The sequence below is a fragment of the Anopheles arabiensis genome, chromosome X (assembly GCF_016920715.1).
Source record: "Anopheles arabiensis isolate DONGOLA chromosome X, AaraD3, whole genome shotgun sequence".
NCBI lineage: Eukaryota > Metazoa > Arthropoda > Insecta > Diptera > Culicidae > Anopheles > Anopheles arabiensis.
The window spans coordinates 24,151,078-24,173,058 of record NC_053519.1 but is presented as its reverse complement, the minus strand read 5'-3'; the positions used below and the strand labels follow the sequence as shown (position 1 = coordinate 24,173,058).

General features: G+C 39.0%; 1 protein-coding gene across 8 annotated transcripts in view; it reads left to right on the top strand.

Moving 5' to 3' along the window:
- LOC120905481 (N-terminal kinase-like protein) overlaps positions 1–21,389 on the top strand; it is a 52,525-nt gene extending 31,136 nt beyond the window's left edge. For all 8 annotated transcript variants that reach the window (XM_040316289.1, XM_040316288.1, XM_040316287.1 and 5 more), the window contains one exon: positions 17,813–21,389. In XM_040316289.1, the coding sequence (XP_040172223.1) occupies positions 17,813–17,949 (137 nt within the window). In that variant the 3' untranslated portion in view covers positions 17,950–21,389. The remainder of the gene's footprint in view (positions 1–17,812) is intronic.
- The last annotated feature ends 592 nt before the right edge of the window (positions 21,390–21,981 follow it).

Sequence of the window (21,981 nt, the reverse complement as noted above, 5' to 3'; positions counted from 1 at the left end):
CCACATATTATGAAATTATTCCTTATTTTGGTAATTTTTTTTGGCGGTTACAAATATTTATTACAAAAAAAAAATACAATTTTTAAATTTACTAATTATTTAATTCGATGCGCCTTTGGAAGTAGTTAATTGAATACCTATGGCTTCTATTATTTCCAGTGCAAATGATCTCATTGGGCTATAAGCGATGTTGTGCTTGATTAGAATTAAAAGCCCACCTTTGGTACCTGACAGTCGATTTAGTCTATAAGTATTGTAATTATTATTGTTGAATCTTAGTTCTGGCTTTAGAAAGGTTTCTACTATAATCATTATGTCTGTATTTTGTTCCTTTAGGAAATGCTCTAATTATATTTTTTTTATTGGAAACATCGTTTGCATTCCAGTATGTAATTATTAATTCATCTTGTGTATTCATTAGTTCGCTAAACAAAACTTGCTTACTATCTCGAAAATTGCGGTAATTTGTTGCTCTTTAGATTTGCACGAGCGAATTTTACAAAAAAAAACTTGTCCTACAATAACTGTTAGTTCTGCGCTGTTGTAAAGATCGTCCCCGTTTTGATTTGGTCTATTATTCTCTTTCTGGGTTGGAATTGTTCTATGATAGGAAGGGTTTGGCGGAAGAGTGGGAAACGCATTACCCTTAAGTATGAAATCCCTAGCTACTGGTCTTTTATTGGTTTTGTTGACCTTTTTGGACAGCCCCAAAAATTTGCAGGGTGACTATCCTCACAGTTTGCGCATTTCAGCTTATGGCTGGGAAGTTGCCCGTTCACTGGATGACGACTCTGACAACGGACATATTTTAGATTCGTGCTTACCTGCACATTTAATGCAGGTGGCGGGATGATGACAATTTGTGGCTCCGTGACCATATTATTGACATCTTTTACACTGCATCGGCCCTTGTTTGCTAGAGTAGAAGTTCTACTTTACTCTACAGTGATCTAGTGCACTAATACAGCGCAATTTGAAGAGGTCAACGCTTCCTTTAGCGAAGTGTAGAAGGTAAGTTGCATGTTCATCATATTTTTTGTTGCGGATTGCCAACTTCTTCACCGCAACTGGTTTGATATCCTCTTCATCAAGTATTTTGATGAGATCTTATGTAGGTATATCGTAAAGCCCGCTCAACACTACTTTAGTGGTACGATCTTCGATCAGCTGATAAGTGTGAAAGTTCACGTTGGTGTTTGAAAGGTGTTTGACCACGGTTCGAAAATCCTCAGCTGTGTTGGTGTACACGATGATGCCTTCGTTCGCTATTTTGGTGTCGTACCTTACTACACCTGCTGCGATGATTTTACGGTGCACTTCACCTCATGATTTGCACGCGATTTTTATTGGTGGTATACGTTCTTTACTACTAGTCAAAGTAGGTTTCGTAGTGTTAGTGTCCATCGGATGCTCATCATTGTTGTTATCTAGTATTGCGTACGCATAAGGCGACACAAATTTGACCTGCTCTGCTTTGAGTTGTTCGAGGCGATGGAAGGTAGATAAAGGGATCTTCACACTCCGTTGTTTCGACTTTACTTTGCCACAGCCCATGGTGTAAGGCCAGGTAGCTATTAATGTGTTGGTTATAACAGGTTGGCTGATAAGTCCCCGCTCTAACAAAGAAAAACACATTTTTTTTTTGTCAAAATTTATTTTTAATATTTAACATAGTTCCCTTCAAGAGCGATACAACGATTATAACGACCTTCCAATTTCTTGATACCATTTTGGTAGTACTCCTTCGGTTTTGCCTCAAAATAGGCCTCAGTTTCGGTGACCACCTCTTCATTGCAGCCAAATTTTTTCGCTGCGAGCATCCTTTTGAGGTCTGAGAACAAGAAAAAGTCGCTGGGGGCCAGATCTGGAGAATACGGTGGGTGGGGAAGCAATTCGAAGCCCAATTCATGAATTTTTGCCATCGTTCTCAATGACTTGTGGTTGTGGCACGGTGCGTTGTCTTGGTGGAACAACACTTTTTTCTTCTTCATATGGGGCCGTTTTGCCGCGATGTCGACCTTCAAACGCTCCAATAACGCCATACAATAGTCACTGTTGATGGTTTTTCCCTTCTCAAGATAATAGATAAAAATTATTCCATGCGCATCCCAAAAAACAGAGGCCATTACTTTGCCAGCGGACTTTTGAGTCTTTTCACGCTTCGGAACCTGGTTCACCGGTCGCTGTTCACTGAGCCGACTGTCGATTGGACTCAGGAGTGTAGTGATGGAGCCATGTTTCATCCATTGTCACATATCGACGCAAAAACTCGGGTGTATTACGAGTTAACAGCTGCAAACACCGCTCAGAATCATCAACACGTTGGTGTTTTTGGTCAAATGTGAGCTCGCGCGGCACCCATTTTGCACAGAGCTTCCGCATATCCAAATATTGATGAATGATATGACCAACACGTTCCTTTGATATCTTTAAGGCCTCTGCTATCTCGATCAAATTCATTTTAAGGTCATTCAAAATCATTTTGTGGATTTTTTTGATGTTTTCGTCGGTAACCAGCTCTTTCGGGCGTACACTGCGTTCACCGTCCTCCGTGCTCATTTCACCACGCTTGAGTTTTGCATACCAATCAATTATTCTTGATTTCCCTGGGGCAGAGTCCGGAAACTCATTATCAAGCCAAGTTTTTGCTTCCACTGTATTTTTTCCCTTCAGAAAACAGTATTTTATCAAAACACGAAATTCCTTTTTTTTTCATTTTTTTCCCAATAACAAAAGTTGCTTGACAAAAGACGCTCTGTCTTACAAACTAATTGACATACAGACGTCAAATTTTGACACGAATCATTTGAAGGTTGGTACTATATAAAAATAATATGCATTTAATACTAGCGGCGCCATCTATGTGTCAGACCGGGGACTTATCAGCCAACCTGTTAGGCTTCACTTTGAGTGTCGTTAGCTGTGTTTGTATTCTCTTCGCTGTTGGAGTGATTAAACGTCTGTACTCGACGGGGTGTTACTAGTATGGGGTGTTGTTTGTGGTTCTAAAAAAGAATTAAGCACATTTTCAATTATTTTTACCATGCATGTAGCCGTGCAAAATATTCAAAATGTTCAATGGAGGTTTTTGACCGTCTAGTTTCTATAGCCGCTCATGAATAAATTATGATAGAAGGTTGATTTTACTTCAAATTCATAATCGTTTTTCATTGAGTTATATTTTCTTGCGTTGTCTGGTACAGATGGATGGTGCTTCCCTTACATAGTAAATCCTGTTTGGCATGCTATTGTCCAAAATGTTCTATCTTTTTGGACGAACTTCTATCAAGCTTCCCAAAAAGTGACTTTAAATTTATTTATATTGAAAAATTGAACATTTTTTGCTTATACCTTATTAAAATTATTCATTCAATATTTTCTACCGAATTAACATAAACAATTTGGGAATGGTCAATGTAACAAATTTATTTCCTTACTCATAAATCACATTATTGCAATCGTGCTCGTGTGCATCCTGGCATTGTGTGGCTGAAAGGTCAACTTTTATGTATGAAATCTGAATATAAATGGCCGTAGCTACCAGATAGCCAGTTTTTATAATTATCTAAATTCATTATGCTTCATGTTGGCTGGATAATGGCTTTAACTTTAGATGGTGTATCATCATCAAATAAATTATTCAATTTCACATAACATGTAATTTTTTATATGTTATGCATGTTTTACAATGTTATGTTTACGCATGTTTCGGCTGCATCTTCGATGTATTTATAAAATTACGACAAATGGCTGACTGCATCAACTCCATCTCCAATTTGTTTGAAACGAATTGGGTTTGTAACGAGTTGGATTGGTATAACATCTGTTTACAGCGTTACAGTTGATTCTCGTTCCATTTGCTTCCAATCGCATATCGTCACTTGCGAATCGCATGCTACTATCATGAAATGTCTGCCTGTACAATCGAGTGGCTCGCACAATGTGGTCGTCGCAGTAACGGGATGCAACGTTACTGTAAGTATCCTGTGTGAAGTTTTTTCGTCCGTCCTTCCTTTGTAACAAAATTATTATCCACGGCTAATTATAATTATCCTATGACAAATATTACAAAAAGGTTCTCATTTTCAATCTCTCACTATAGAGCGTTACTTTTTCACTCTATAATGAGACGATGTTGGTTAGTGAGGTGATGTTATGTGCGGATAGCTTGGATGATTGGATGCTTGGATGCGGATAGCTTGGAAAGTGTACAAGAAAACCAACACGGTTCAAAGTGTTGGTTTTCTTGTACACTTTGCAGCGACATAGCGATTCATCGATGTAGGCATTGGACGAAAACGGCAACCATGTTTACCTCAAACAAACATACGAGTAATTATATGTTATGTAATATTTATAAAGTGATCTAAATAGTTCAATTATAAAAAAGTACGAGTAAGCTTAAAATTAATTGCAGCAGCTTACATGATATGCACCCAAGGAAACATTTTGGATCTAGCTTGAACAAAAACTGGGCTGTCTTGCTCTATCTTCTACCCAAGGAAACATTTTGGACCTAGCTTGAACAAAAACTGCGCTGTTTTGCTCTATCTTCTATACCGCACCTGCTTGCACTCATTCGCGAGCGTTAAAATATACTCTCCCGATTTCATGTTCTCGCGAATTGCCTGCTGCTGTAAGAATGTATGAGTGAATGGGTAGCGTTTTTCTCTGTGCTTCCTCTTCTCCCCCCTCGTTTGTACTCCCTTCTTCCATCGATCCGATGCGCGATTCCTGATTCGACCGCGCAATAACATTTGTAAGGTTCCGCCGCAATGAGATACTGTACGGAAATATACAGGACATTTCCTTTAAGCATCCGTGGTCCACACGGAACGCCGATGAACCAAACACCACCGGCCAATGTCAAATTCTCGATATTGGCAGTGACTGGTGAATGTGTCCCTTCCCTCCCTCATCCACTTTAATTCACTTACTTCTAATCTCCTTCCCTTTCGCCTTCTCCTAGAACTCATACAAATGGAATTCTAGAGAGAAGTGGAGAAGAGGGAGGAATCAGCTTTTAGCTCTCTCTCAAAAAATAAGTCCAAAATTGTCTGCCTTTGGATACCAGTTTGGGTACTGAGATAGGGCCCCATCTCAGGCCCATAGTTTTACCCATTCATCACGTTTTGGACGTTTGGGTATGCCGCACCTGCTTGCACTCATTCGCGAGCGTTAAAATATACTCTCCCGATTTCATGTTCTCGCGAATTGCCTGCTGCTGTAAGAATGTATGAGTGAATGTGTAGAGTTTTTCTCTGTGCTTCCTCTTCTCCTCCCTCGTTCGTACTCCCTTCTCCCAAACGTCCAAAACGTGATGAATGGGTAAAACTATGGACCTGAGATGGGGCCCTATCTCAGTACCCAAACTGGTACCCAAAGGCAGACAATTTTGGACTTATTTTTTGAGAGAGAGCTAAAAGCTGATTCTCTCTCTTTCTCCACTTCTCTCTAGAATTCCATTTGTATGAGTTCTAGGAGAAGGCGAAAGGAAGGAGATTAGAAGTAAGTGAATTAAAGTGGATGAGGGAGGGAGGACACATTCACCAGTCACTGCCAATATCGAGAATTTGACATTGGCCGGTGGTGTTTGTTCATCGGCGTTCCGTGTGGAACACGGATGCTTAAAGGAAATGTCCTGTATATTTCCGTACAGTATCTCATTGCGGCGGAACTCATGTTATTGCGCGGTCGAATCAGGAATCGCGCATCGGATCGATGGAAGAAGGAGTACGAACGAGGGGGAGAAGAGGAAGCACAGAGAAAAACGCTACCCATTCACTCATACATTCTTACAGCAGCAGGCAATTCGCGAGAACATGAAATCGGGAGAGTATATTTTAACGCTCGCGAATGAGTGCAAGCAGGTGCGGTATAGAAGATAGAGCAAAACAGCCCAGTTTTTGTTCAAGCTAGGTCCAAAATGTTTCCTTGGGCTTCCATCGATCCGATGCGCGATTCCTGATTCGACCGCGCAATAACATTTGTAAGGTAAGAATAATTGATAGCCAGCGCCTACACGCGTGGTCCAAAACAGCCGAAGTCATACAAAATCTTGAAAAAGTCTGCGCCCTTTTGTTCCGGCGTCCTCGTGAAGTTTACCGAGCCGAACCGAATAGTTGTGTTCGATAAACATGTGTGCGTATCAGGTAGCACCATTTGTACTGCTTACCTGCCGTATGCCGCTGTGATACCGAGCGCGACGCAAACACAACGCGTCTAGAGAACATGTGTAGCCGTGAGGAAGCTTTTCTGTATCTCTTTTGCCTCGTCCTTGCCTTGAGATCCTGATGAGTGAAGCATGCGTACATTTCGTGTACGTTCAGTGTATAAACCCTGTCCCTCATGTTAATGGAGTAAGATATAATCTCTGCATCTATATGCTCTGCATCCGGGCGTGGGCAGGCCCGTGGACGCCGTCTTCGCAGACAATGGTCCTCGTAAAACGTGAACATTTATTTTACAGTTTTTTCATGTTTTCAAGTTATTTTCTTTTAGGTGGCAATTTGAATCCATAGATAAATGGTGTAGGGATACGATAATGTAAGAATAATTGTGTTTTGTGGCATATTCACAGGAATATTCAGTAAACTGCTTAACATGCCCATTTTGCAACGCTTTCCCCTACTGACTGTATGGCTGTGGTGTTATGAATGACCTCGATGCTACAGTTATCAAAATAGTAATGCAGCATATGGCCACGTGTAAAGCTAGTTTTTCCCCAGGTAGAATGTTGGGTATTAAAATCGCCAAGTATTATAGCAGGTAATGGTAACTGTGGTAACAGAGTTTCTATTTCCTGAGCAACAATAGATAGAGGTGATAGAGAAGGGGAAAGGTACAGACTTACAATTGTGGATTCTATTGGTGAAGGTATTTTAACGGCTATTGCGGGTATGTTGGTAGAAATATTAATATGGTTAGATGGTATGTATTGTTGAATGCCTATGCTAACAGAGTGATGCATGTTGGTTGGTGTTTGGTAAAAATGCATGGTATAGTTATTGAATGGAGAATTGTTTTGATTTGGTATGGTCATTATTTCTTGATAAGCAACTATTGTTGGGTTGTGGCGGGTAATCAGAATTTTTAGTTCATCAGAGTTACAACTTATGCTCCTGATATTCCAGGACATGGCAAACAAAGGCGTATTGTTATTTAACAGAGGATGGGGGAATATGGAGAATAAATGTTTGATGTTGCTAAAAAAAAAGGTGTGTTGTGTGTGATCATTATGGTTTAGAAATTGTATGTCTCTCTGATTGCCTCATCTCGATGAAAGGGGCATTACCCAAGCGAGTCAACACGCTCGAAAGTAGCAAGGAAAGTAGAAATGAAGTAGCCTTCTACTTCCCGTTCTACTTTTGTTGCTTCAAATCAGAAGAATGTAGAAACATGTGGGTTCCAGGAAAGAGCAAAAAATGAGTTCTCGCGTGTACACCACACACAAGCACGCGACGACTCACTCTCACGCTTACCGTTCTTGCTCTACGCCCCTCCCCCTTCTCACTCGCCCCACACAGATCTATTTTTAGAACATCACTCACTTCCATCGACGGCGGTCGATGTGACGATGTGTGTCGTCGCGTGTGTGTTGTCGATTTGGTCAGAAAAACTTTTTTCTTCAGACCAAATCTCTGACTTGAAGCGTCGGCGTTCCGATTGAACCATCGCGACTTTGATCAGTGCGCGCGGTTAAAACAACCTTTTGTATTGTGTTGTATGTAGCGTGCGCGCCAAAATTGTAAGAGTGCGCGGAGAGTTAATGTGGTTTTTTGGGGGGTGGGGGAATAAGATACAGAGACAAATTTCGATGCACATTAACACATACATTCTCACTGCACGGGTTGAACTGCGAATACTCAGTTCTGAGAGAATATACTCTTGCGCTCGCGCATGAGTGCAAGCAAGCGCGGTATAGAGGATAGAGGGAGACAAACGATTATTTTGCTCCAAGCTTTCTACTTTTGTCCCGTTGGGTATCGGGTGAGAGAAGAAGCTCCTGTCCCTCAGAGTTGATCGGAGAAGGAAGAAATAGGGATAGGAGATATGAGGAATTTTTGTGTTAAGGTTTTTTTTTTAAGGGAGGGAGGTTTTCTCCTCGGAGGAAGTTCAGATCGTTTTTAAACGCCTTTGAAGAGGTCGCTTTGATTCCGTCCAGATGAGAGAGGGAGCAAGAAGAGACAGACTCTTCGGATTGGTCCATTGTTTCAACTTTATTGGTTTTGTTTTGATTAAAAAGATCAATAAATTTGGTTTGTTCGATTTGCATATTTTTAACAGTTACTGTGAGTAGATCAATTTTCTTATTTAGATTAGCATTTTCTTGTTTAAGTTGGGCAAAAATTTCATCTTTTGGATCAAGGGTGGTAACAGATGGAGGGAGTATTTTCAAAAATTCTTCATTTAGTTTTTTAAGATTGGTAATTTCTTCGTCTCTAGAATCGGGTTTAGTGGAAGGGGCAACGTTAGTTTATGGATTGGGGGACACAACTTGAGCGAGAGTGTGCCTTTGTTGAACTGCGCTCTGTTTATGTAGTAGGGAATTTATGTATTTTCCTGCTTCATAGAAAGACACGTTGTAATCAATTTTATATTTCATGACTTCCTGTTCCTTGAGATAAAACGGGCAGGATTTGTCAAAAGAATTGTGGTTGCCTTTGCAATTACCACATTTCAGTGGAGCAATACATTCACCATGGGCAGGGATAAGATTGTGGCAATCCTGTGAGGTTCCGCATTAGCCTGGTATGGCCATTGTTGCGTACGACCTCATTGTGAAGTAAAAGCATATATGCGGATGTAGCGAAGTAAACCACTTCAAGTTAAAACAAAGTTCAAGCAAAACACGCCTCAAGCAATAGCGCACGCTTCAGAAACGCAACAAACATAAACAGGTAGTCAACCGTTCGCACGGTTCAAACGAGGAAGTAACTTTACGCAATTCGTAAACCATAGGTACATGTCGTATTAAGTATAAATAAAACTTGTTATCAAAATAGTCATAGTTACAGTTAGCTAACCTATATGCGGTCAGCAACTAAATAGCATATAAGAGATGAAAACCTAAATAAAGTAAGCGCATTCGAACACAAACCTCAGAATCGCTCGTTTCTTAATAGTCGGAGGCACTCTCCGGTCGACGAAGGAAAAAATATACCTGACTCGGTGTAAAGCACCGGCGTTGGGCGCTGCGACAGAGCAACACATCCGCCAGCAGCATTAGCCATATTGAGCACATTTCAGGCAAAGCATGGGTTTGAGATAATACGTGATAACGAGGTAAAACGTGGGTTTGAGATAATAAACACGAACAACACTTTTCAGCACTGCACTCCATAGATATAGGAAATTCTGCACTGCGCTGATCACGGGGATATAAAATAAGGGTCAGTCGAGGAGCGCGAGTTAGAACACATCTGCACTCTTTGCCTGTCACGAGAAGATTGTGATATGACAACCGTCGCAGATAATAGCACAAATATAGCACTTGATATAGCAAAACTGATGCGAGTGTAATGGGTTAAACGATAGCTACGGTCGCCATATGACGAGCGTACAGCTGTACCGTCGCGGTAGGTCAGTTTTTACTGAAATGAGCCGAAGTGGAATAAGACTTTTGTTCGAAGCGGACTTTTCAACACTTATCGTCCAGGCGATCATAGAAACCTTTAGGAGGTTTCCCTTACTGGAAACGTTGGAGTTTAGAAGCCTTACCTTGGGTAGGGGGACATAACTAAACTCTTGAAATAAGTTGTAAGGCGAAGTATTAGGAAGCGTAACGTCCTATCTTGGCAGTCCGAACGAATCTGACTTGCCAGGGCCGGAATTGGTTTTATTTATACTCAATGGGTTTCGTACATTTGGTTTTGGAATGTGTTTTTGTCCTAATTAAAGGTTATTGATATGAAGTACAATTAATACATTTTATTGGAGTGAGGTGTCTATCATTATGTGCCTATGCTGCGTTTTTAGTGATTTTACGAAGGTTCTGGAAAGTTTCAACTGTTCTAGCCAAAGAACGAGTGCGTTCGTCGATCTTTGCCTACACTGCGCTTTTAGCAATAAGTTGCTATGCGTTCTCTGTTTGTCCACTTTGCCGCAGTAACGCTTGAATTGCTTATGTTGCGCGTTTCGGTTGTTTTCGATAAATGTGTCTCAATGGTTTTTTCTATGAACAGTGGTGTGGATTGATTTGCTGATGTGTTATAATGAACGTGTCGCAATGGTGTGATTTGGCTTTCCGAAGTGTGTTACAATGTGTCTATAGCTGATAGTGTGTATTATAATAAGTTCTGTATAGCACATATGCTACACCTCCCCCCTTTAATAGAATAACGTAATGAATTACAATGATTGAAGTTATTCTCCTGTGTACTTAATTAGTCTGTTTTTGTGTACTGTAGAGGTTTTCTTTGTTGTATTGTTTTGTATTATGCAATTAGGCCCTTGGTCACTTACTACTGTGAAAGGTCCAATGTAGACTGGATCTAATTTTTTTCTGTTTTCATTTTCCAAATATACCTGATCTCCTATCTTTATAATGAATGGTACTGTATCTTTATTTAAGATTTGCTGTCTTTTATTCTTTGCTTTTATCAAATTTTCTCTAGCTATTTCGTTTGATTTTTGGAGTTTATATTTCATTTCAAAATAATATTGGTCAATATTATAAACTGGTTCTATTTTTGTTTTAAATATATCTTGTGGTAAATTCGCTTTTCTTCCAAATACCAATTCGTATGGTGTGTAGTTTGTGTCTGTGTGTTCTGTTGTATTGTAAACAAATTCGTAAAATTTTGTCCAATCGTCCCAGTCATCATGATGTTCGTTTGTATAACTTCTTAGGTATTCGTTTAGACATCTATGATTTCTTTCTAATGACCCTATTGTCTGTGGGTGGTAAGCTGTGCTAAAAGTCTGTTTAATTTTTAAGATTTCTGAGATTTTGTGTAATATTTCATTGTTATACAGTGAACCCTCTCTTATTTGAGAGGCGATGGGACTGTCGAATAAGAGGGGTTTTCAAATTACAGAGGTTGAAAGTGAATGAAAGGTCCATACAAACAAGAAAGAGACAGACATCTTCACAGAACATTTAGTATGCAGCCTTAACTGTTGCTATAGGAAACTGCGAACAGAATCGCTAATTTGAGCATACATCTTTCAATAACCATGGCAACACCATACACAAATAAGAGGGACACATTTTCAGAGGTTTTCCAAATTAGAGGAACAAAAATGTACTGGAAATCAAGGGACTGTGCAAAATGTTCAAATAAGAGAGGTTTTTCAAATTGGAGAGGTGTCAAATAAGAGAGGGTTCACTGTATTCTAGTCCTTGATCTGATTTTAATTCTATAAATGTTCCAAATGTAAGAATAAAGTTTTCTACCAATGCTCTTGCTTTAGTATTTACTTCTTTGTTATGGATAGGTATTACTACGATGTATTTTGTTAAGTCACATTGTATGGTTATTGCATACCTGTTGTTTTTGTTAGTTTTTGTTAGTGGTCCTACTGTGTCGATTGAAATTATGTTAAAAGGTTTTGTCGGTGTTGTAGTTACAACTGTGTCTTCCTTAGTATGTCTAGTTGTCTTATTAACTATGCATGCCTTACAATTTCGTACGTATTTCTTGATATCATCTTTCATATTTTTCCATTTATATTTTTCCCTTATTTTCTGGTACAGTCTGTACTGGCCTATATGTCCTCCCGAAGGGGTCATATGATAATCTGCAATTATTCTCAGCCTATCTTTCTCTGTTGTTATCCATCTAGTTGGAGTAGACAGGATTATTTCAAACTTGGTAATGGCTCTGTTGGCGATTTCCTTAATAGTTTGTTGGGAATATTCTTTGAATAAATGGTCTTCTTCTGACCACGCTAGCTTGTTTCTTCCATATTGCTTCGCGATTTTGCACATTTCTAGAAGAGCAAACTCTAATGCTTGACTTCTATTTACATCTTTTCTCAAAAGAAATTTTCCTAGTGCTTTACCATATGAATGGTTGTATATAATGAATTCAACGTTGTTCTTATTTCTCTGCGTACCTATTTTCAATACCTTTCTCACTTCTGAAGGTCTTTCTGTTTTCCACATCGCGGGATGATCAGTCCCTGTTGTTGCGATTGGTTTACCTTTGTTTATATCAGTTTGTGAGATATTTTTCTCAACCATGGCTCTCGTATTAACCATTAAAATCGTTTTGGATTTTGGTATTGATGCCTTCAGGTCATCCGAGTTAAGAATTATTCTCGATAGTGCGTCTGCCGCAACATTAGCTTTACCTGCTAAATATTCTATTTCAAAGTCAAATTCTTCTGAATCTAGTCTCATTCTAGTCAGTTTAGAAGTAGGGTTTTTCATACCAAATAAGTATGCTAATGGTCTATGATCTGTTCTAACTATAAATTTTTGACCATATACATAAGGTTTAAAATAATTAATTGCCCAATGTATAGCTGTAAGCTCTTTCTCGATAATTGGCTTATTCTTCTCTCCTGGTGTAAAACTTTTACTCGCAAACGCGACTGGTAAATCGTTTCCATCTGTTATTTGTGATAACACTGCACCACATGCCATATCCGATGCGTCTGTCGTAATAATGAATTGTTTTTTAAAATCTGGATATTGTAAAATTGTGGGTGAGAGTAAGCTTTGTTTCAATGTATCGAAAGCTGCTTGACATTCTGATGTCCATGCAAACTTAACGTCTTTCTCAATCAAATTATTAATAGGTTTAGCTATCTTTGCAAAATTTTGTACAAATTTACGATAATAGTTACAAAATGCGACAAAACGTCTTGCTTCATCAGCATTAGTAGGAATCGGGAAGTTTTTAATCGTATCAAACTTTGCGTCGTCTGGATAAATTCCTTTATCTGTTATTTTATGACCTAAGTACGTTACTTCTGTTTTAAAGAAACAACATTTCTCTGCATTTAGTTTAAGGTTATACTTTCTTAGTCTATCAAAAACTTTACCTAAATTACTGATATGATGCCGTGCACTGCATCCAGTAACTATAATATCATCTATATATACAAATGCTAGCTCTGGTGTTAAACCAGCCATAGCGATAGCCATCATTCTTTGAAAGCTGTTTGGACTAATGTTGAGTCCAAATGGCATTCGTGTAAACTGATAGTGGCCTGTAGGTGTGGAAAAAGCTGTATATTTTCTAGAATTTTTATCAAGCTTGATTTGATGAAACCCTGACATCAAATCCAATGTGCTGAAATATTTGGCTCTTCCTAACTGATCAAGTATCGTGTCTATGCGGGGTAAAGGGAATTTGTTAGAAAATTTTCTTGTTTAACTGCCGAAAATCCACTACTAAACGCCATTTCTTCTTGTCTTCAACTGATTTCTTCGGTACTTATAGTATCGGTGAATTATATGACGAAATAGAATGTTCAATAATATTATTTTTTAACATCTTTTCTACCTGCGATTGCATTTCCTCAGTTTGTGAATGTATTTGCTTGTAATTTGGCATATAAGAAGGAATGTTATCTTTCAATGAAATTTCCTGGGTATAAAAATTGTTAGTAGAGACCGGTTCATCTTCTAAACAAAATATATCCGAGAATTTTGTGATAAGATTTTCTAGTTCTTCTCTTGCTATTTGTGGAATATTTTCTACATGAATTTTGTTATGAATTTTCTGTATTCGTTCCCTAGATGTGTTTGATTTTCTCTGTAGCTGTTCATAATCTGCTAAAGGTTCGATTTCTGGTTTGTAAGATTTTATCTCAAAAGAAACATCTTTATCTGTGGTATTAATGAATTTGATATACTGATTACGTTTTGAGACTATTGTGTTTCCGCAAAATACTCCTGGTTGGATTTCCTGTGATAAGATGATTGAATCTTCTGTCAAATTTGGTATAGTTATTTTTCGTACTACTTCACTTCGTTTTGGTAAAATATAATTTCCATTTACATTGTCTTCTATTGGATGTGAAATCAATCCGTTATCAGATGAGAAGTATATCATCCAATTAACATAATCAACAATACATCTGTGCTTTATGAAGTCTTTTCCTAATAGTCCGTCAGAAAAAATGGATTTAAGTCTTCTATTATATGAAATTCGTGTATAATGGAATAATCACCAAAGTGAATTGTTGTCATAGCAGTTCCTAAAGTCTCTGATTCATGGTCACTAGAGCTTATCAAAGTTAATTTTTTTGATGTATTGATCTTGCAACCTGGCTTTAATTTACTAGCTTTAAGAACGGATACGGTTGCTCCTGTATCTATGATGAGTGTGCTATAGATTTCCTTAGCAATTTCTATTTTAACTTTAACAAAATTATCTGCATCAGTGTTTATGGTTAGTATAGGGTATTTTCTGATGCTTGAGAGTGGGCTAACAAATTATTCTGTTCTTCTGCTGTTACTGTGTTATGAATAGGCGCTCGAGTATTTTGCCCATTGCTATTATTCCTCTGACTGCATTGTACGTACTGATTTCTATTAGAATTATTTTGCCGATTTGGCTGCTGATTTCTGTTGTTGTTAGTATTGTTATTGTTGTTATATCTGAAGTTATTATTATTTCGGTTGTTGTTCTGTCCATATCTTATGGGTGGGAACCTGGGTGGGTTTTGGGTTTGAAACCTATTATTATTTGGGAATTTGTTGAAATTGTTCCTTTCCTGGTACAGTATCGGACATTAAGATAGAACCCTGGTGTTTTCAACGCACCGTGCACTTGTTTTGCCACGTTACTTGTGTTTGTGTGTGTGTGTGTGTGTGTGTGAGTGTGTGTGTGTGTATGTGTGTGTGTGTGTGTGTGTGTGCATGTGTGTGTGTGTGTACTAGTAGAAAGAGAGTGTGCTTTTTAATGTGTATTTGCAAGTGCGCGGGTTTGTGTCTGAAAAACGTAGCTTGCCATGATGTCATATTGCGTTGAAAGTATTCTGATAATGTGTGTTATCATGTGAATTATCGTGCGTTTACACTTTTATAAAAACTAAAGTTTGCATCGACAGCAGCGCTTGTTCCTCGGACGAAAACGCAGGTGTGCTGTTTCATGAATGTGAATGCGACACCGGTGCGAAATGGACACGCGCTCAATAGCAATGAACTCGGCATTCCCTCACAGGTGTTTCTCCAGTGCAGGCCATTGAAAGGCCTTCGTGCATCTCTGCGTTGAACGTAGTGTGCGCATGGAAAACTTGGTGCGTGCATTGAGCTGGTGCGCAGTTGTTCTTTTCAATGGGCGTTTTGTTTCATGAGCGCGGCAGTATTCTGTTCTCGATTTAAATGGGTAGACGCTCACTCGCTTACTCATTGATGGTTTTTATCCATACGCGCATTTTTCGCTGCTCTACAACGATGTAATTCATCACGAATATAAGCAGAACGCAGGCAGAGCACGGGATCAGCCGTGTCCAAGTTTTTAACCAGGGCGTTCTTGACGGTCCAAGCAAGCAATGTTAGTAACAATGGGTCGAGGTAAACGTTGTACCGATTATCAGCGCCATATGAAAAAGCGAATGGCTGCTGCAGGCATTACAGCCGTTGCCGTCAAATTTTGGCTCGAAGTCACCAATTTTTGACAGTGTGCATCAATTTTTGTCTCGAAGGCGTCAATTTTTGACAGTGTGCATCAATTTTTTGTCTCGAATGCGTCAATTTTTGTCAGTGCGCATCAATTTTTGTCTCGAAGGCACCAATTTTTGTCTCATGGTCACCAATTTTTGTCGCTTGTTCATGAAATTTTGTCTCTTAATATATCAACATGAGTTTACCTGATTTGACGCGTAGTTAGAGTTATTTAATTGTAGTAACATTTAATTTCAATAAAAATCTGTGGTTTATGAATATTTTATTGGGATTTTAAGGAAAATGCTTCAAAATTTTTGACTAAATTTCAGGTACACTGGTGGACTTAAAAATAGGAACTTTTTTCTGTGACCGAAAAACATAGTTCTTGTCGGAAATATTTGGTAGCCCTGAAAAGGACTATTTAAGTGGTTGTTGGGAGGTGGTGTTGCGGTGTTCCACAGAGCGGAAACATATTCTAACGGTCAATCTGGTGACCGTTATTCGCTATCACTTCCTCACAGCGTAGGGCCATATCGCCGATGAGGTTACGGCATTCGCTTCTGTCTATGCGTTTCCACATAGCCTTGCAGCGTCTCCATAGCGACTCGGCAGAACGTGCATGCTTGTTCTTAAGCTGACGCTTGAGAGTTGATCACAGATTCTCAATCGGGTTGAGGTCTGGACTCAACGCAGGCCACGGTAGAACTTGCACATCCTCGTTTGCAAAAAAACATTTAACTAATCGCGATGTATGCTTTGAGTCGTTATCGTGCTGAAAGATGTAATGCTCTTCGTCTCCGAATTTTTGTCGGGCATGTGGCAACATCTTACGACGTAGTATGTTTCTATACCCTTCCGAGTTTGATACGGAACAAAGGACCCGGGCCGTGCTAGGAGAACCAACCCCACACCATTACGTGGCCGCCTCCGTGCTTTAGGGTTTTTATAGTATTTTTTAGATGATACGCCTGTTTAGGAAGGCGCCAGACGTATTTAGTGCCGTCCGAACCATCCAGATTGATTCTGGACTCATCCGAAAAAAATATTTTGCTCCACCAAAAGATGGATGCAGCTAAATGCTAAATGTTTCCGGGCACAGAACCCACCAGCGTGTAAACGGCGCGACACCGTTTTCGCCGAAACTTGCAATCTAAGCTCCTGCTTAATACGATTGCAAGTTTTGAAAGGGTCCGCCCTGATTATCTCAACCATCTGCGCGTCAACGTCAGCCGTTGTTTTTCGCGTTGGCGTTGGCGTTGTCCACAAACGTCCGCGAACGGCCGAACGCCTTGCAGATGGTTTTGATAGGCTTGTTCTCACGATACAAACCCTGAATATGTTTCCGCTCCTCTGGAGTGCAGTGCTTTCCGCGACCCATGATGAACTTGTGGAATTTTCTAATCGCAAACTTTCACCTTTACCACTGAATGAAGAATGAAGCGCATCACGGTTTGGATCTCTTTTTATACTACCGAAAAACGCTGCCGTTACTCAAAACTCAGATAAGTAGCGCACCACAAATACGAGTATAAAAGGCAAATAAACAGCGATTGCAAATTCAGTACGCCTCGAACGTTAGGCGAAAGAACTCCGCAGGAGCCAAAGCCTCTCTAAACCATAGTAACAACAACATACGCCTCGATCTGTTGGCGATAAGAGGCCAACGAACTCCGCAGGAGCCAAAGCCTCCCTAAACCATACTAACAACAACAACAACTGTTGGCGATGACACACCTATTGCACGCAAAAAAACACACAACAATTTTTTTTTCCTATCTTTTTGTCCACCGGTGTACCTAGATCAACACAGCTGATTGCTTTTGAACAATTAATATACTTTGTACTCCTAAATCGAAAATGGCAGTACAATGATAAACCGTACGGATTGCGAAAACTATTTTAGGAATTTATTTAACTATTTGCCACGATTGCCGGACTACTCAGTTGAAATTGAATAAACAGAATAAAAAATAGTAGAACTTAAGTAAGATAAGGGAAACAATTGCTATCCATTGTTTTTAAATTTGCGCATTGAACATTCCTAGCAGTGGCATGTTGGTTGTTTTCTTAAACTTTTTTTTCAACATGGATGCTACTGAATTTGACTTGTAGAATTTCTTGCATATGCGTCAATTTGTGTGTAACGATTTTTTTCGGCTTACCTGATTCTATAACGTATGGTTTATTTTCAATGCATATTTAATAACATTATTTTTTTTTAAATCTTTTGAACATCAATTACAGGAAATACTAAAATGGATGAAGCTCGCCGAAAACGTGAGGATAAAAAAATGCAGCGGCAACGTGAATTGGAAGCAAAACGAGCACATCGCACTGGTTCTGGCGGAGGCGCGATGAAGTTGGGTGCCAAAAAAATTTAATCATATTATACGAAGGTTGAGGGTAATGCTCTCTCAAAACGATTGATGCAAACAAATTTTAGATTCTTCGAGAATTCCGCAATATGGTAGATTCTCGAATATCTTTCGATTTGCATCAATTACATGGAAAATCGTCCGAGAGAATCCAAGCATAATAACTGACCTGAACAACCATAGGTAACTTACATTGAATGGAAATGAATGAGTTATGAAGTGATAAACATATGCAAAAAAAATAGGTCAATAAACTAACACAGGTGTGCAATTTGCACAAATTGCACTTTTCTTGAGAAACAGTATGGAACCTAGCGAAATTTTTTTCAAATTCTCGCAAAAGCCTTTTAGATGATTAAAATAGGAAGATATTTATAAGACCTACAAGTTTACAATGCGTATATAAATAAATAATACACCCGTTTCCAGGTACATTCGAATCTCGCGTCGATTTGCATCAAATCACGTGCCGCTTGCTTCGAATCGCAAGCTGCTTCGATTGAATGCGTGCCGCTACGGTTGAATCGCCTGTTGTTAATGGGCCCCTTCACGATTCTAGTCAGCTTTTTATATGGAGTTTGACAGTTGGAGGCTTGAATCATGTAAACACTCCATACAAAACCACACCCAAACCTGCGATTTTCAGGCCAGATTATTCTAGCCAAAAAGCTAGAATTAGATTCGAATACCTGCTCGACACAATGGCGAAACAAGGTCGTGTTTTCATGTATCCGAAGGTGTATTAAAGAGATCAGGTCTTGGAATCTAGAATCAAAGTGTACGTAGATGACAGACCGGGTGGTCTCTCAAGCATGTTTTTATCACCAAATTTGAACGTTACTTTTTGACAGGACAGGTGAAACCTTTTGCTCAAACAGGCTTTCTGGTAGCTTGACGAATACACAAAACATTCATAAAATCTTCATTCAGAAGCTTCTTCTTCTTCTTTGGCTCAACAACCGTTGTCGGTCAATGCCTGTCTACCATTTGTGGGGTTGGCTTTCAGTGACTTATGAATTACCTCCCATTGCATGATATTCAGTCCTACGTATGGCGGCACGTTCCATTTGGGGATTGAACCCATGACGAGTATGTTGTTACAGAGTTTTCATAGCCAATTCGATATTGTAAACTAGTTTTCGGTTTTCGTCAAGTGTGTCTTTGGCGTTCATAAACGTTGTAAACCCTCAATTGGACGGAGTCAACTCTATTCTTTATTGTAAAATATGAAACAGTTGTTGTTAAGTTTGAATCCGGCGTACTCGGTATTTTTTAGGATTTTATTGTTTTGGGGCCAAAAAACTAAAGAGGAACTAACAATTTTTAAGTTACTTGAAATGTATTAATTATTAACCAATGTTGGCGGCATACATTATACAAGCAGGAAAACGATACAAATTTGAGAAAAAAAAATAAAAATACAGAAATTTATTTATATTAGCTTATTTACAATATACTTATAATTTGAGATAACTTTTTCGTATTGAGATGCATAAAAATAAGTATCTAGATAAAAAAATTAAAATAATAAATGTAAACCGTAACCATAGGATTATAACTCACATATTTCATGTAATTGAAAAATTAATTATAAAACTATGTTATTTTACCTAATAACAGTTAACATCCAAACAACTCCTTGGAAGTTTTATGGTGCCAAAACAATAATATTCCAGAAAAAAACTGAGAACACTTCTGTACTGATTCAAATTTGACAACGACGTTTCATAATTTATAACATCAGAATAGAGTTGACTGCGTCTAATTGAGGGTTTACGACGCCAAAGTCACACTTGACGAAAACCGATAACTAGTTTACAATATCGAATTGGCTATGAAAACACTGTAAGTCGTACGAGTTGGCGACTGTACCACAATACCAGCTTTCGCAATCTGTCGAAGCGATAAAAATCAAACTTCTAAATACATACACCTTGGGATAAGCCCATCCGAAAATCATAGCCAATTTGATAGTTGCTCGAAAAGTGCTATAAATACAAACAACTGACATTTCAGCATGCGATCTAGAAACGGAAAGAACCCAATATTGAGTTTTTAGCAGCTCGAGAATGATAATGTGCAAAAGCAACGCAAATTTTGACTCATTTAATACGGGTTTAAAACTAAGTTTTATAGCATAAATTCCTTTAATGTGCAAAAATTTTAACGAAGCTTAGAACCTCACGAAGATATCTTGGTATACAGAACAATTAGATAGCTAGATTTCCAAAAGGCATCTAAGGCCGCATGGCCATGTGGTTTCTCAACGCTCTTTTTCATAGGCATTCATTGTGAATTTCTCAAAGATTGTGAATCGACACAAAATCGTTTTGATGATCTCTGAAAAAGTTGACGATGCATCGATGGGCTATTTGAAATATGAGCACATATGCTTTTCTTTTGTCGGTAAAATACCTTCAATATTAAAAAAAAAATTGTCGGACGTCAAAAAAATACCTTCAATATTTGCAATTGGAAAACGATTAAAAAATAAGCGATCTAACAAATAAAAACTTATTTTCTTTGAAAGCTCCAAATAAAGCTTGAGTGACAATATCAGTTTCACAGAGTGAGAAAAATTGACGCCGGCCAGAAACATAAATTAGTAATTTAGAATATTTCCCAGCATGAAAAAGCTCCATGGCCCGGCGGCTTAACTGTCAACAATTCGATGGTAGCGGCACCCGATTCAGCCGTATTCAGCGGCATTCCACATGTGAGGTCCAAAACAGCCGAAGTCATACAAAGTCATGAAAAAGTCTGCGCCCTTGTGTTCCGGCGTCCACCCGACGTTTATCGAGCCCAACCGAATATTTGTGTTCGTTACACATGTGTACGTATCAGGTAGCAGCAGTTGTACTGCTGACCTGATATATGCCGCAGTGATACCGAGCGGGACGCATAGACAACGCATCTCGAGAACATGGGTAGCCGTGAGGAAACTTTTCTGTGTCTCTTTTGCCTCGTCCTTGCCTTGAGATCCTGATGAGTGATGCATGCATACCTTTCGGGTACGTTCGTGGTATAAGCCTATCCCTCTTACTTTAATGGTGAAGATAGAATCGTATGCTATCGGCTCTGCATTCGGGCATGGGCAGGCTATCAGCCCGTGTTCGATCGTAGTGGCATACGATTCGAAGGAAGCGGCACGCGATGCAAGCGGAACGAGATTCAATCGTAGCTGGAAAAGGGTTCGTGTATCGTGAATCCTCATACAACGAGCTCATTTCGGTCCTGCGTTTCACTCATGATACGAAAAAAATCGTAAGAGGATAATTATTTTCCATTCGGTAAACAATAAATACCTAATTTTTACATTTCAAAAATGATTTACGAGCTCATTGATACTGTCGGAAAGTTCCAGCTTTAGCATGCTATACTGAACCTTAGATGAAATTCACCGAATTAGCTATTGTCTATTAAACTGATACTGATTTCAATTTTAATACCTATGATTCATTTATAAATTCGTCACTACCGACAATCAGCTTCTCTTTACACCGGCAAGTGAAATGAGTTTATGTTTTGACCGAAATTAAGTATATAGCGAGCATCTTCTCTAATAAAGCTTGCTTCATTTAGAATTGGAACAAACTGTTGCTCATATTGTGGCACTCCTGGTGGACGGATTTGGAAGCTCTTGGCGTCAACGAGTCGGGCATTTTGTCAGCTTGACGTATGTATTTTTGACATTCCGCAAATCGACTGTAATTAGTAAACAATCAGCATGGAAGCCGAAAGCAGGGAAAAAAATGTGCACAGTTATTTGGAAAATCCTTTGTGATCTGCATTTAGGCTAGCTAAAAAGTTGAAATTTCCCAGAAATACCGTATGGCGCGTTATCAAACGGTATAAGAAAACATTGACGACGATTTGGAAGCCTCAAGCCAATCGTCGGAGTGGAACTGTCGACCGGAATCTGCGTAGTAAGATTTTGAAGACGATTAAGAGGAATCCTAATCTGTCGGACCGTGATTTGGCCAGAAAATTCGGTGCTGCTCATAGTACCGTCAGGAGAACTCGACTCCGGGAAGGAAT